At 44.1% G+C, this 13316-nt stretch overlaps 2 protein-coding genes and 1 long non-coding RNA gene across 5 annotated transcripts in view; 2 read left to right on the top strand and 1 right to left on the bottom strand.

Annotated features, from left to right (window-relative positions):
• The window catches only part of EXOSC9 (exosome component 9), a 260026-nt gene extending 255821 nt beyond the window's left edge, over window positions 1-4205 (top strand). For all 3 annotated transcript variants that reach the window (XM_075751062.1, XM_075751063.1, XM_075751061.1), the window contains exons 4-13: window positions 34-153; window positions 255-357; window positions 798-935; window positions 1411-1493; window positions 1816-1948; window positions 2121-2209; window positions 2400-2546; window positions 2878-3065; window positions 3353-3431; window positions 3950-4205. In XM_075751062.1, coding sequence (XP_075607177.1) covers window positions 34-153; window positions 255-357; window positions 798-935; window positions 1411-1493; window positions 1816-1948; window positions 2121-2209; window positions 2400-2546; window positions 2878-3065; window positions 3353-3431; window positions 3950-4031 — 1162 coding nt within the window. In that variant the 3' untranslated portion in view covers window positions 4032-4205. The remainder of the gene's footprint in view (window positions 1-33; window positions 154-254; window positions 358-797; window positions 936-1410; window positions 1494-1815; window positions 1949-2120; window positions 2210-2399; window positions 2547-2877; window positions 3066-3352; window positions 3432-3949) is intronic.
• The window catches only part of LOC142601647 (uncharacterized), a 195592-nt gene that overhangs the window by 130107 nt on the left and 52169 nt on the right, over window positions 1-13316 (top strand). The window lies entirely within an intron of this gene.
• On the bottom strand, window positions 7438-12927 carry CCNA2 (cyclin A2). The gene is made up of 8 exons (XM_075751077.1): window positions 12618-12927; window positions 12251-12485; window positions 11037-11152; window positions 10456-10679; window positions 9683-9887; window positions 8725-8838; window positions 8076-8209; window positions 7438-7615 (listed from the first exon to the last, which is right to left on the bottom strand). The coding sequence occupies exons 1-8, from the start codon at window positions 12765-12767 to the stop codon at window positions 7564-7566; spliced, it is 1230 nt and encodes a 409-aa protein (XP_075607192.1). The 5' UTR covers window positions 12768-12927; the 3' UTR covers window positions 7438-7563.

A 13316-nucleotide genomic window follows, 5' to 3' on the forward strand; every position in this document is an offset into this window, starting at 1 on the left:
TCCCATGACTTAGTGGTTTATTTACCTTTGCAGGATTCTTGCACAAGTCTCGTGTGAACTTGTTCCCCCCAAGCCAAATCGTCCTACAGAAGGTATACTTTTCTTTAATCTTGAGCTTTCGCCAATGGCTGCACCCGGTTTTGAGCCTGGCAGGTATGTAGCTTTCTTAAAAAGACTAAACAAGGATGACATAAGAGCCACTGTTTTCAAACATGTAAGTATATATTCAATTTGGGTTAATTTTGTTTTAACAGGCAACCTGAGTTACTGGTGAAACTGAACAGACTAATAGAACGATGCCTGAGAAATTCCAAATGTATAGATACTGAATCTCTCTGTGTTGTTGCTGGCGAAAAGGTATGAAAACCTACTAATTTCAAGTGGTTTTAAACTAAAAGATACATCTAGTCTGATTTTAAGGTGGCCTCTATCTTGTTTTGGAAATTAGAAGTTCTGATTTTAGATAAATGTAAGGATCCATACATCTGACTTTATAGGTATTTTTAACGTACATATCTACATAGGCTTTCTGAAGTAGTTGAGACCCTGCACACTCAAATATTTCTTTGCAGAATAAAGTTTAAATTGTACTTAAGTGTTACGTATTTTGTCATAATTAAGTCTAGCACACTGGATATCTTGGAATATACCAAGGTTTTTCATCTTCTTCAGCAAAGACCTGAAGAATATACACTGGTTCTTTTTATGGTTCAAAAAAAGAAATTGTTTTGAAAAACAGTAACTTCTGTAGAATTGCATCACAAATTACCATGCAGGTGTGTATGTTTTTTTCTCAGGTTTGGCAAATTCGTCTGGACCTGCACCTGTTAAATCACGATGGTAACATTATTGATGCTGCCAGCATAGCGGGAATTGTAGCTCTATGTCATTTTCGCAGACCAGATGTGTCTGTGCAAGGAGAGGAAGTAACTGTGGTAAGTTGTACTGGATTACGATAAATGTTGTGGCATCACAGGTAGCTGTTCCTTTCTATTTAAAAGGGAGAATTAAATGTTTGTGTAAGCAGATAAACTCCAAGATACTTAAGGTTTAAGATAGATGTGTTGCTCTTCAAAATGCGAAAGGGTAGTAAGGAAGCCTGCTGAATACAAAATTTTATCAGCCTCAGTTTATGGGAATATTAATTGCAAAAGATCAGTATTTTACAGTAGTTTGACCAAATCAAGCATAAGGCTGATGAATATGCTCAGTTTACCTATGTAGGTAGTAAACAGTAAAAATTGCACAAGAAGAGTAAAAAGATATTTTTTTTTAATATTTAGATGACTAAACAATTGCTAGCCTTTTTTTCTTTGTTTTCTATTTCTTTAACTATCTTTGTACAGTGTGTAATTTTAAAATTAAATATGTTTCGCAAATAATTGTCTTCTGGGCTAATTCTTTTCAAAGTACACTCCTGAGGAACGAGATCCTGTCCCCTTGAGTATCCACCACATGCCTATTTGTGTCAGTTTTGCTTTCTTCCAGCAAGGGTAAGATTTTTAAGTCTTTTGACAGAAACAGCTTGTTGTCAATTCTGCAGAATTTATTTTAAACCTAGAAGAGTACTAAAAATATTTATATTGACAAGCCAATTTCTTGAAACACTTTATCTGAAGTGAGATGTCATGGGGAGCTATTTCTGTGTTCTGCACAGCGTAACTAACGAGCAGCTTTCCACAGATGACATAGAAAAACTTTTTTGAGGAAATATACCTGTAATTACATAAATCAATTCCTTTGATTAATTGTTTTAAGGGTAGTAACTCACCTCAAACTTTTACTGTTGCCTTATATTTAAAAATTTGATTCTAGGACCTATTTATTGGTGGATCCAAGTGAACGTGAGGAAAGTGTAATGGATGGCCTCCTTGTAATTGCCATGAATAAACACAGTGAAATTTGTACTATCCAGTCCAGTGGAGGGATTATGCTGGTAAAGGATCAGGTAAATCTTTGGCTTGACCAGTCTTTGTCTTGTATCAACTTGTAGTATATCCAGTTCCTCATACTAAGGTGCTGGATTTTAAGTGTTTGTGACCTCTATAATGTTTTACTGTTTTAGTTAAAAACATCTTGCCTTCGTGATCGTAAACTGTTGCTGTATCTATAACAAACAGGTTCTGAGATGCAGTAAAATAACAGCTGTTAAGGTTGCAGAAATAACAGAACTAATTCAAAAAGCCTTGGAGAATGACCAGAAAGTTAGGTGAGTGTTTTGGGAAAGAAGGGGAATGGATAATTTTAAGAAACATACTAAAAAGTAATGTCAAGCTGTAGCTTGAACAGCAAATGGTTTTCGTCTTTGTTTTAAATAGCAAGTATTCGTATATTTGAACTTGAGAAAGCATTTTTAAGTGTGAAACATCCTGAAATAATGTCTGTCACTGAATGACTAGGAAAGAAGGTGGGAAGTTTGGCTTTGCAGAATCTATACCGAATCAAAAGATCACTGCCTTCAAAATGGAAAGCGCCGCTGTTGATACTAACAACGTGGAAGAACAAGCAGAAGAAATCATCACTAAAGCCGACCCTCCTTCAGAAGTGTATCTTTTCTGTTGTATTATTCAGGGGAAAACCAGGCTTCCCACCCCTGCGTTAGCACTCCTAGAAGCTAAACACACATCCAAGATTCCTCGCAGCTTAGGATGCTGTCTAGCCTGCAGAGGAAACATCAGCATCACGTTGGTTTGGGTTCCAACTGCTTTTAGGTAACTTAATTCCTAGCATAAAGTGCAAAACTGAGGTCTGAAGTGGCTCACGGCGACAGGAACTGGAGAAGTAGTCTCTCTCAACTCCCCTTTAAGGATGTTCTCCGCTGGGGAGAAAAGATACAGCTTAAAAAAAACTAAGATTTTTCTTAACTAACTACTTCAGTTTTGCCAAACCAATATTGCACACTCCCGGGACAGCCCAAATTGGGGAAGGAATGGAGAACTCCTGGGGAGACCTTGAAGAATCCGAGAAGGAAGAAGCAGTGGAAGAGGAAGGTGAAAGTGAGGTTACTGCTTTTGAATGTGAGAAAATAGAAACTGAGGATGCAAGTACGATGAGGGAAACTAAGGGTAAGTATTTTATTTATCTTGATCTCAGATATGCTTACTACATCACTGTATTAAGTCGTAGCAAGAAAGGAGGACCATTGTAGCCACTTTCCACTTGAGTTGCACCCATTTGCTACTCTCACCTCACCTGGTCGCTTAAAAGAAAACTTGATTTCTGTGGTATATGGAGGGCTCCAAATTAAACACTAGTCACTCTTGTTTCTTTAAAAATGCTGTGGTTGTTAGTTACGTGTTTGTACAAAACTTACCACCAGTTTGTGGTTGGTTTGTTTGGTTGTTTCTTTTAGATGAACCTATTGTACTGTCGGACAGCGAAGAGGAAGAAGTTGTCATTCTGGAACCACAGGAACTACCAAAGAAAACAAGGTAACCATCATGTGAAATCAGGAGGGGAAAGGAGATTGTAGTGTTTTCAGGAAGCACAGGATTTTGGCAAGGCCAAGAAAGGTCTCAGTTGATCAAGGGGACTACGCAGACAGCCAAGACAGAGGAATTTTAAATCCAGGCTAGTTTGCTCCTGTCCTAGGAGGCCAGGCATCCTGGCTGTCTGAAACAGTCATAGATATCTGACTAATGATCATTCTAAAGGGAGTGAGAGAATAAAAGTGGATGTGAATCAGCTGCTCTTTAGAGGTGCTGCAGAGATTCTACATGCTATGCTACAGCTAATCTTAAGTTTGATCTCCAAGAAGTGAGATTTATTGCTGTATCCCTACACTAGCCATGGAAACCTTCCTTGTTGCCTGTAGTGCACTTTCTAGAAACAAAGTTTGGCCTTTGCGCTGAGCATGGTGGATGGTGGCCGTTATGGATGATCAGCCAATCTTCTTTTGAAATAAAACTATTCAGTACGCTGCTTTGATACAAATGTTGTTTGCTCACAGAACGCAGACCAGCTCAAAACAAGAAACTACAAGTAAGAAAGCATTTAACAAAAGGAGAAAAAAGAAGAGAGCTGCTCATTGAAACCATCATCCCTCCTTCAGAAATGCTGTATAATACATAAGTTGGTCTATTGTTACTGAACTTTTGTAGATAATTTTATCTCCTCCCACCCCAGATAGGGTCATGCTTTTATGTATATTTTATAAGATGATTGTATACAGCCATAAATAAAAAAAATTTTGCATGTAAGTGAAATTCCACGGTTATAATCTTGAACTGACTCAAGTTCTACACCTCTGTAGATGCAAGATGCGGGTTTTTAACAAAACAGCCTCTGCCATTACTGAAGCAAGCTGCCTGTAGTCAGAGTTTGGGTTGTAAAAGGAATTATGGCTCAAGTTTAATGCCAGGAAAAGCTTGGTTTTTTAATTACAGTAGCTATTACCACACCTTGAAGTGTTTCATACCTTGGAATGTTCTTCACAGGGGAAGGGGTGCGCTGTGTGTGAGACCTTGCCCATGTCACTCCACATCTTGCCTTCTACTGAAACAGCTTTGTATAAAAGTCAGCAGAAATGCGTGTACTTGACTGCAGAACTTTCAGAGAGAAGCAACTGGTACTTCAGCAATAGAGTTTCTTAAAAAGTTTAATTAAATATTACATGCAACAGACAGGAATGCTTTTTCAACTATATTCAAAGAATTATGCTCTGAATTTGGAATTGGGCAAAACAAAGAGGCAAAGAGGTTTCCAAAATACCTGACCTAGCCCCTTTTTGTTGAAAAACCAAGTCAAATTGGAAACATGCACATATTTACAAGAGCAAAGTAGGACTATTTTACATCTGACCTTAGTATTTCATAAAATATGAACAGGAGAGAAGTTACTGTTGCAGATACTACATTTCCCCAAACCAGGTTTAGAATTTAATGTAAAAAATAAAAACTGGCTCCCTGCCAAGCAAAGCTTTAATCAAGTTGTGCTCCTTCAGAAAGAGACAAACACTGAAAGCCCCATTCCTCCAGGAGCTAAACCAGTGTGTTTTCCTAGTGGCAGTTTTTGCAACCCAAAGTCACTGTCAGGAGTACACAAATGAGTGAAGATTCAGTTTCTTCCGCAGTACCACAAGACCTTAACCTTCTTCAGGAAGGCCAACAGTATTCTTTGCACTGCTATTTCTCGCTTCATACACAACATTTCCTACCCTACATGCCTCAGAGGCTATTTGGGAAGGACTAGAAGTTAAACTGGATAGGCAAAACAGTAGTACAGTACAGCCTGGGATATTTTATTCAAAGCTTAGTGGCAAGAGCTAGAATCATCCCATCTTAATTTTGGAAAAAGAGAAGATGAAAAAGATGCTGCTTCCTGCAGAAGCTGGCAGTGAGGAAGGAGGAACATCATCATACTGGGCAGAGGGGCCAGCCCATCACCAAAGCATATTTTTAGGCTGCAAAGGAAGTTGTATTTGGTATGTTGAAAGTAAAGCTCAGGGAGCAAGAGAGATTTTTTTTTTTTTCCCCCTGTGCTGTGGGACCAGTAGAAGAACAAGTTCCACTGAAAATAGAGCAAGGAGACATTTCATTAAGTAGTAAATTAATACTGTGCTGAAATTCTTCCACTTAAGTACTGCTACTTGCTCTTTTCTGGGGAGAATAATTCACAAGCTTCCTCTTAACTTACTCCTCTTCCAATGTTCATGTTTCTCAGTGGTCTTGGACAGTTTCCAGCATATGCCACAAAAAAAAGAAGGGGAAGGCAGAACCCGGTTTCTCAGGAAGAGCGCTGTGCTCTATTGTCTTCAAAGAATAACGGCCAGTCAGTGTTAGAGCATTCCCAACACTAAGCACCAGACACGATCCACTGTGCAGGTTTTTCCAAACTAGTTTTAGCTTTTCAGTGGCAACCTACTGAAACTAAGCTAAGTAAAGGCTATCGGAGAATGTGGTAGACCAATGAAATACAGTTCTTCATTAAATATTAGAACACATATAAAAGTCAAAGTGCATCCTAAATCCTCAGATTAGCCAAAAAAGGCAGCCTCTGCTGCGTACTTCTGTCTTGACTGGATAAGCCACCACCACTTGACTGGACCGGTTTTATAACCGAGCTGGACCGTGGAGGGCTTGGGCTGCGGAGCAGGGGTGAGGGCAGAACAGCACGTTTTCAGTTACCGACTCAAGCTGTGCAAGTTGTTTCAGTATAACACGTTTGTCCGAGGGCGGGTGATTTTTTAAAAATTATTTTAAATAGCCCACACCATAACAGCTGTTCAACATCTGTGAAGAATTTATCCTGCTATTTGTTGGGTGTCCAGATAACCAGACAGACAGCGTTGAATCAAGTTGGAAGTGGCACAGGTTTCACAGGACAGCCGTTGCCAAAAAGCTTTGGAAATGAATGCCAGTTTAAGGTGGTAGTACTACCCCTCAACTGGTTTTAAAGTATTGGCAAGACCACTAATGTCAAAACTGTTTATTAGCCAACCCGGAAATGGCTTAATTACACCCATTTCCATGCACTCACTGCTTTACATGCAAAGAACAGCAGGTGCAGGGCAGCATCACTCCATTTACACAGGTTGAAGGTAAACGTCCCCTTGATCTAATGCGATTATGTGCTAGTTCGCTCATGTAATGGTTCTACAACTAAGGAAAAATTACACCAGTTGGTCTTCATTTTTGCTGCATGCTGCAGAGGAACCCTTTCCAAGCAAAAAGCGTACAGAATTCGTACCGTTCTGCACACAGCCCATCCATGCCAGAAGACGTTCCCTCCTCCTGGAGGCACAGAGCAGTAGTTCACCCTCCTGCAGTTTAATCCCTCTGCCACCCCTCAAGTGGTAGTAGGTAAGCAGACTGATGGCTATAATTTTTTTACTAAGTATCGATGGGCTTTCAGGACAGCTAACACATCAGTGGGAATTCCGTGGGTTTAAATTAGTATCAGTTTTACACTTTGACTAGAAAATACCTGTAGCAGGACCATTTCCTACGTCCTGGAAGAGAGAAGTATGAACCGATATACTAGTTTTAACCCTGCAGTCCCTGCATCAGTGTTAACCTTTAACCTGATGGAAATCTGACAATACATTACGTAGCAATCACCGCACATCCTAAAGAGCCTCAGAATCAATTCCAGCAAGGTGTTCTCCTCCTAGCTATATATTTTCTTCCAGTATTATAGCCATTAAGCCACATTTTGGATCTACACTAAGTCTCAGTTTAAACTAGACAGCATAAAAATGCTACAAATACTGCTGTGGAGTCCACATCATTCTTACTTGGAGAAAAAGCCCTACTATAAAATAATGCACTGCTAATATTAATGTTTAGTCTATAATTAGGTAAGCGGTCTCAGACTTCACTTGGTCTGCATGGTTAATTCCGTGCTTGAAGAAAACATTTTTATAAAACCCCAGCTAAATATTTTAACAAGATTGCATGTACAAAAGATTTACATTAAAACCACGTAAAACTAACTTCATAATTAAGCTCATCAAAACCTGTATTAATATTCTGAGTGATCACATCTAGAATTTTGAACCACATTTAAAACTATACATCATTTTCTTGTAATATACATCTTTTAAAAAGATCAGTCTCTTGATTATTACAATACGTTTAGTGTCTCTGGTGGGTCAATAAGCGATACTCCATGGTACCTGGAGAGGGGGAAAAAAAAAAAAAAAAAGAGGCAGGATGTCATCTTGCTCAAGTGCTCTGTGCCATAAAGCAGCGCATACATTCTGCAGCAAAGCACATCTCTCACAAGGCACAGCCAGGAGACATTTTAGGGCTTGTCAGCTGCTGCTACACAGATTTTTAGGAGCATTAGGTACCATCTCCTGCCTACCAACTGTAGGAATGTCAAGAAAAATTCCTCCAGTTTCTACCAGACAGTTCGGGTAGCGATAGCAGGTCTGGCGGCAAGTTATCGCTCCACAAAACACGGCGCAAAAACCTGGGGACTCTCATCACCATCTCGCGTAGTAGGTTTGGTCAGTTGAGTCTGACTGAAAACTCAGGATACACCCCCCGCCCCCGCACCCCATGAAGTGGTTACGTGCCAGGACAGCTCAGGTGTAACATACCAGCTTCTCGTACGTCCCTACAGATACTCACTTTGTACTCTTGTACTTTTCCCTTATGGACTGTTGTGTGTGCTGTGCTGCTTTGAGGTAGGTCTTGTGTAGGTCCATGAGGCAAGGCTTGATGTCTTCAAGGGTGTAGCCGGTTACTTTGCACAGGGATTCAGGCTGAGGGAAAATGGAAAGAGGGACATTTGAAAATTTCTGTTTGCTGACGACCACTGGTGTTTTTAGCTTCCTGTTGAAACTGTTGTTCTAGTAGGTTGGCAGAGCGTCGTTTCCTCAAGCACAAAGCAGTTCTATACTCACTGCTCAGATTTTAGCAGTTCACGTAGACTTACAGTAATCCTGACGACTATCATATTCCCAACAGGTGTTCCTTGCCTCCCTTGCTTAGGCTTTCTTACTGCCCGCTTCCTCATCGCAAGGAAACTCTTACAGCTCTGAGAAGGATCACCAAAAGCAGAGCACATCAGTAGATGCCTCTTCCTTCCAAAAAAAAGGGGTGTGTCACGTCCCCCACCCCGTTTTTCAAATAATTAGGGATTGCTCCCTGTGGTAAGAGCCTAGGAGTGTGGAGGGGCTGTGATTCCTGCAGCAGAGGCCCCAGCACTCAGAACTGCGTACGGATGCACTAAACATGCATAAAGGAGAGCGAAGGCTCAGGTTTTAGTGCTACATACCCAAGTCTGTCCAGTGATTGTATAGCCTGCTAGGTGAAATGCTGCAGCAGCGATAATTGATGGCAAGTATTTTAGGTAAGGATCAGCATCAATTAGACTCAGCTCCCCAAGGTACTGCAAGGGAAACAAGAAAAAGGGAATCATCTGCTTCTGAAAGAAAGTAGAAGAGCATTTACCAGGTGCACTAGAACCCGATTTTAAGCTTCCAATCCTGCTGTCAGTTGGAGAGACAGCTTTTACTAGTTTCCACTCACTTTCTCTTTTAACAGCTACAGTTAGGTACTGTCGGTGTTCCCAGCGCATGCTTTTTCAACACCACATTTTTATATTTTGAGGTATATAAGATTTAGAGGGAAGAACGTAGTCGGGTCTGACGACACAATGACATGAAGGCTTCTATTTAGGAGCTCTGGTACCTGCCCTACAGTTAGGATTTAATATCACTTTAGCTGAAATGTTATCTGCTTTAGAAATAAGCCTCTGGATTTAGAGCTCACTGCTTGCTGAGGGGAAAACTAAAACAAAAGTCCTTTTTTAGCTAAAGTGGGAGGGTAGGTTTTGGCGGTTTCAGATAAGAAAGACGGAAACAGTGAAACAACCCCCAAATTAAAGTTCATCAATCTCTGCCCACTCTGAGTAAGTGTGCGTGCTTTAGGCAGTCCAAATGCCAGCCTGCCATAGGAATGGAGTAGCTCAAACAGAAAGTACCAATAGGAGTGTGAGTTTCCAGCGGTGTGGCACCACTTCTGGAGCACGCATAATACCATACACACTCTCCACAACTCTCCTAGAGAGACTACACATGTAAAAATAAAAGGAGGCGGGGAAGCCTGGATTGAAAAATCCTTTAGCATCTCTTTTCTTTTCTACTAGGACTAGCAAACAGAGATTGTACAGTGCATTAATAGTAATAGAACTCTCTAGTTACACACAGGCCAAGCTAGTAATTCTTACTTACCATTGACAGGCTCTCCACTTTAGCGTTTGTCTGCTGATGTAGGAAATACTGAGTGAGGAACTGGTTGATTGTTGGAGCTGCCAAGTCAAACGACAAAACCTTCAAAATTAAGTGCTCCATCCTTAGAACCTGCTTCTTGGTATAGGTGTCATCTGTGATGTAGACAAACTCTGCTACTTCAGGAGGGTAGATTTCTTCGAACTTTCTGCCAGGAAAAATAGTTATGAGCAAGTGATTGGGTATTAGAAAACCAGACAATCAGCAACATTTAATGAAAGCCAGCGGGCTAATTTAAATGCTGACTTGTGAAGTAGCTGGGCACTATTACCCAACAAGTTTGCTGCACTTGGTTCAGTAACTGTTGAATCAGCAGAATTTGAAGTTACAGAGCTACAATAGCCTGATATTTTAGCACTAAGCAATTTGGGACTCAGTTATTGAAATTCCAGAAGAACTCACTAAACTAATAATTGGTGCAAGCAAAACTTTCTTCTCACATGCCTTGTGCATATTCCCTCAAATACTGTTTAGAAGCCTGCTGCTGCTGCAGGTAGAACTAATGAATCCTCACATTAGGGCAGCCTACAAAGATAGCCTAAAACCTTGCTTGCAGTGTTTCATATAAACTGCCAAGCTTCTAGGTGGTTAACTCCCAATTTTTCGTCTAGTGTGAAGCCCTCCTGAGTCACTCTAGCTCATAAAAGTGATAGTCACAAGATTTCCAGCTGTATGAGACCAGCAGGTGGAAATTTAAATTAAGTGATTTCACTTACGATGCAAGCAGCATAGCTGCAGTACCCACAAGCTGAAGTTTTCCTCTCAAAACAGACATTGAAGAAAGAAACCTATCGATGTAATTTACAGCTAAGTGCAGGGTTTCATTCTGTAATTTGTATTCTTCTCCAACTTCCACCAGCCAGTCCACAAGAATAGCCCGCATGTTGTTTGTGATATCAGGTTGCTTCTTCATGTAACCCATTTTAGGCTTGCATTTCACCTGTAGGTTTAGATGACAGATAAGATTGAGTTTGGACTAAATGCTGGTAGGGAAGCAACTGTTTAAACTCTATTTACCACAGTTTAAACAGATCAGAAGTAAACAATGGTCAGTCTAGGATCAGTAAGTTATATTTCCATAATCTTGCTTTCCAGCTTCTGCTCAGTGCATGGCACAATCAACTTTATCACAAGAAACCAGTCTTGTGTTCACAGCAGTGGACAAGCATCTGATTTCTCTATTTCTAACAAGCTTTAATTTAGTCGCTGTAGTAGTAGCTAACATTTAGATGCATTTCTCAACGCCAAACTTCTCCCCCACAAGCTACATGCAAATAAAAAAGGGACAGCAGCTCACCTCCATTTCCCTAAGGTACGTATGGATATCGCCGATATAGTCTGGCACATTATTAACGTTTGGTTTTTTCTCTTCTGCTTCTGAGGTTATCGAAATATCCATAATACTTGGAGAACCTAAGCAGAAGGTAATAGCGACATTAGAATGGGCACCATCAGACCACCTCCTCGCAGCACGGGGAAGTACCCTCTTCTGTGGCACATCACGGTGGCGCTGCAGGACTGCTGGCTCTCCTGCCTTCTAGGCAGGCAGAGAGGGCAGACTGCCACTCAACTAGACTAGGGTTTGAGGGGGCTCTAGGGAAGCCAAAATGTCACTGCAACAAGGAAGCTTCCTATTTCTCTTCTTCTCCCTAAGGAAAAAGGGATGGAAAACTCCTTTGCAATTATGTAGTGCTCACTGCATCCTGTGTTACCTTGTTATAAAAGTGTGAATCCTGAAAGCTTAGCTGTTGCGGCCTAAATCAGGGCTAGGGTACCAGAGCTTTTTGTAGACTGCAGAAGTAGACCATGACGAAATCAGCCCTCAGATAGATACGTGTGCATGTGTTACTTCTGTTTCTTATACACTGGGAAAAGCTCAAAACACTTGCACCCGTACAAGGTATTATTACCTGGGAGAAAAGTCTAATAAGTCTCAGCACCTGCCTGAGTAAAATCCCTTTCTAACTTTATGGCGGTAGCAAAGGGTGAGGTTTTAAGGGCTGCCCTTCCTGTCTGTAATCTGGTTTCTCTCATGAGGTACCAATAGTTCAGGTTAAAAGCATAAAACTACCCACAAAGACCAGGGGATAGAAGCACAGAGGCTCAAGTAACCGATAGGTGGATAGAAGAGCCGCTGTATCGTAATGGCAGGCTCAAAGGAACCAAATGGGTTTTGGCAACTGAAAAATTATCTTCTGAGGCGAACCGAACCAGTCCACGACCCAAACAGCTTCAGGATCCGCAGTTCCTCCTCCAGTTTGCTCTGGAAATCGTTCCCCCCGAGGTACCACCTCGGGCCAGCCCTGCCCATGTCCGCGCTTCCAGGCGGAAGGGCCCTGCTCCAGAGGGAGCAGGTGGCTGGGACGGGGTCCGCAGAGCGCACCAAGGGCCCGGGGCAGCGCTGCCCTCCCAGCGGGCCTGCAGCTCGGCGGGCGGGACACCAGCCGAGCCCCGGGCAAGGGGGAACCGGTGGGTTACCGGAGCACCGGGAGGGGTGCGTGCGTCACGTACCGAAGCTCAGCTCCATGGCGTTGCCCAGGGGCGCCAAGGGCCGCCGCTCCCCCAGGGCGCAGACGGCCGCACGCAGCCCCAGCGCCGCCGCCTCCTCTTCCTTCTGGGTCGTCGGGACACCCCGCCGCCGCTGCTCCCCGTCCGGCTCATCCACGTGGATGGTGAAGGGCTGCTGCTGCCCGCCGCCCGGCCGGCCCGCCGCCGCGCCATGGCCCTCAACGCCGCTCCGCGCCGCCTGTGGGGAAAGCGGCCCGTCAGCGCCGCCGAGAGCCCGGCCCGGCCGCTGACAGCCACCGCTGACAGCTCCCGCCGCCCCAAGATGGCGCCCCGTCTTTCCCCCCCCCCGCCACCCCCCGTCCCCCCTCACCTGCAGCGGGAGCCCGGGCCGCTGCTGGGCGCCCCGCAGCAGCCCCAGCGCCATGCGGGCGCCGGCGGCGCTGGGCGCCGACGCTTTGCCACCCGGCGGCGCTTTGCCGCCCGGAGGAACGTTCTCCTGGTTCTCCTGCCCCGTCAACATCGTCGCGGCTGCGGGTGGCGCCGCCGGAGGAGAACGGGGACGGCCGGAGCGGGGAGGCGGGGGCCGCCGGGCGGGGGATGGGCGCCACTCGTGCCGGCGGCCGCCGAGTCCCGCGCCGCGGCGCCGCTCTCGTCGTTCAAGTAGCCCGCGACTATTGAATCGGCCAATGAGAGGGCGCGGCGCGTCACGCGGCCTACGGGCGGCGGCTGGGGCCAAACCGGAGGGGACGAAGGGCAGGCGGAGCCGAAGGCGAGGGGGCGGGGCCCGACGGGCGGGAGGCCGCGGTGAGCGGGGCAGGGGCCGCCGACGGGGTCCCGGAGCAGAGCGGCCCTGGGCCAGAGGGGATGGGAACGCTCCTCGCGGAGCCTGGCTGTGGGTGCATCGGGCTGCTGGGGCCCAGCGTGTGGCACCGGCCCCACGGGGAAACGTGTCCTTCCCTTTTTATTGCATTTGCAAACAAGCGTCTGTATCCACAAGCTGGTTCATCTCTTCTAATTTGAAATAAAAGCGAGTGAGAAGGTGGAAGATACCCAGTAATGGGAGTTTCGA

The sequence above is a fragment of the Balearica regulorum genome, chromosome 4 (assembly GCF_011004875.1).
Source record: "Balearica regulorum gibbericeps isolate bBalReg1 chromosome 4, bBalReg1.pri, whole genome shotgun sequence".
Lineage (NCBI taxonomy): Eukaryota > Metazoa > Chordata > Aves > Gruiformes > Gruidae > Balearica > Balearica regulorum.

What these genes read in the sequence shown, in the direction of transcription:
- CCNA2 (XM_075751077.1), bottom strand. Translation starts at nt 12,767, where the DNA reads ATGTTGACGGGGCAGGAGAACCAGGAGAACGTTCCTCCGGGCGGCAAA. An exon ending in GGCCCGGGCTCCCGCTGCAG is followed by an intron (nt 12,486 to 12,617) that starts GTGAGGGGGGAC and finishes CTTTCCCCACAG; the next exon opens with GCGGCGCGGAGCGGCGTTGA. An exon ending in AAGTGGAGAGCCTGTCAATG is followed by an intron (nt 8,839 to 9,682) that starts GTAAGTAAGAAT and finishes TTTCCCTTGCAG; the next exon opens with TACCTTGGGGAGCTGAGTCT.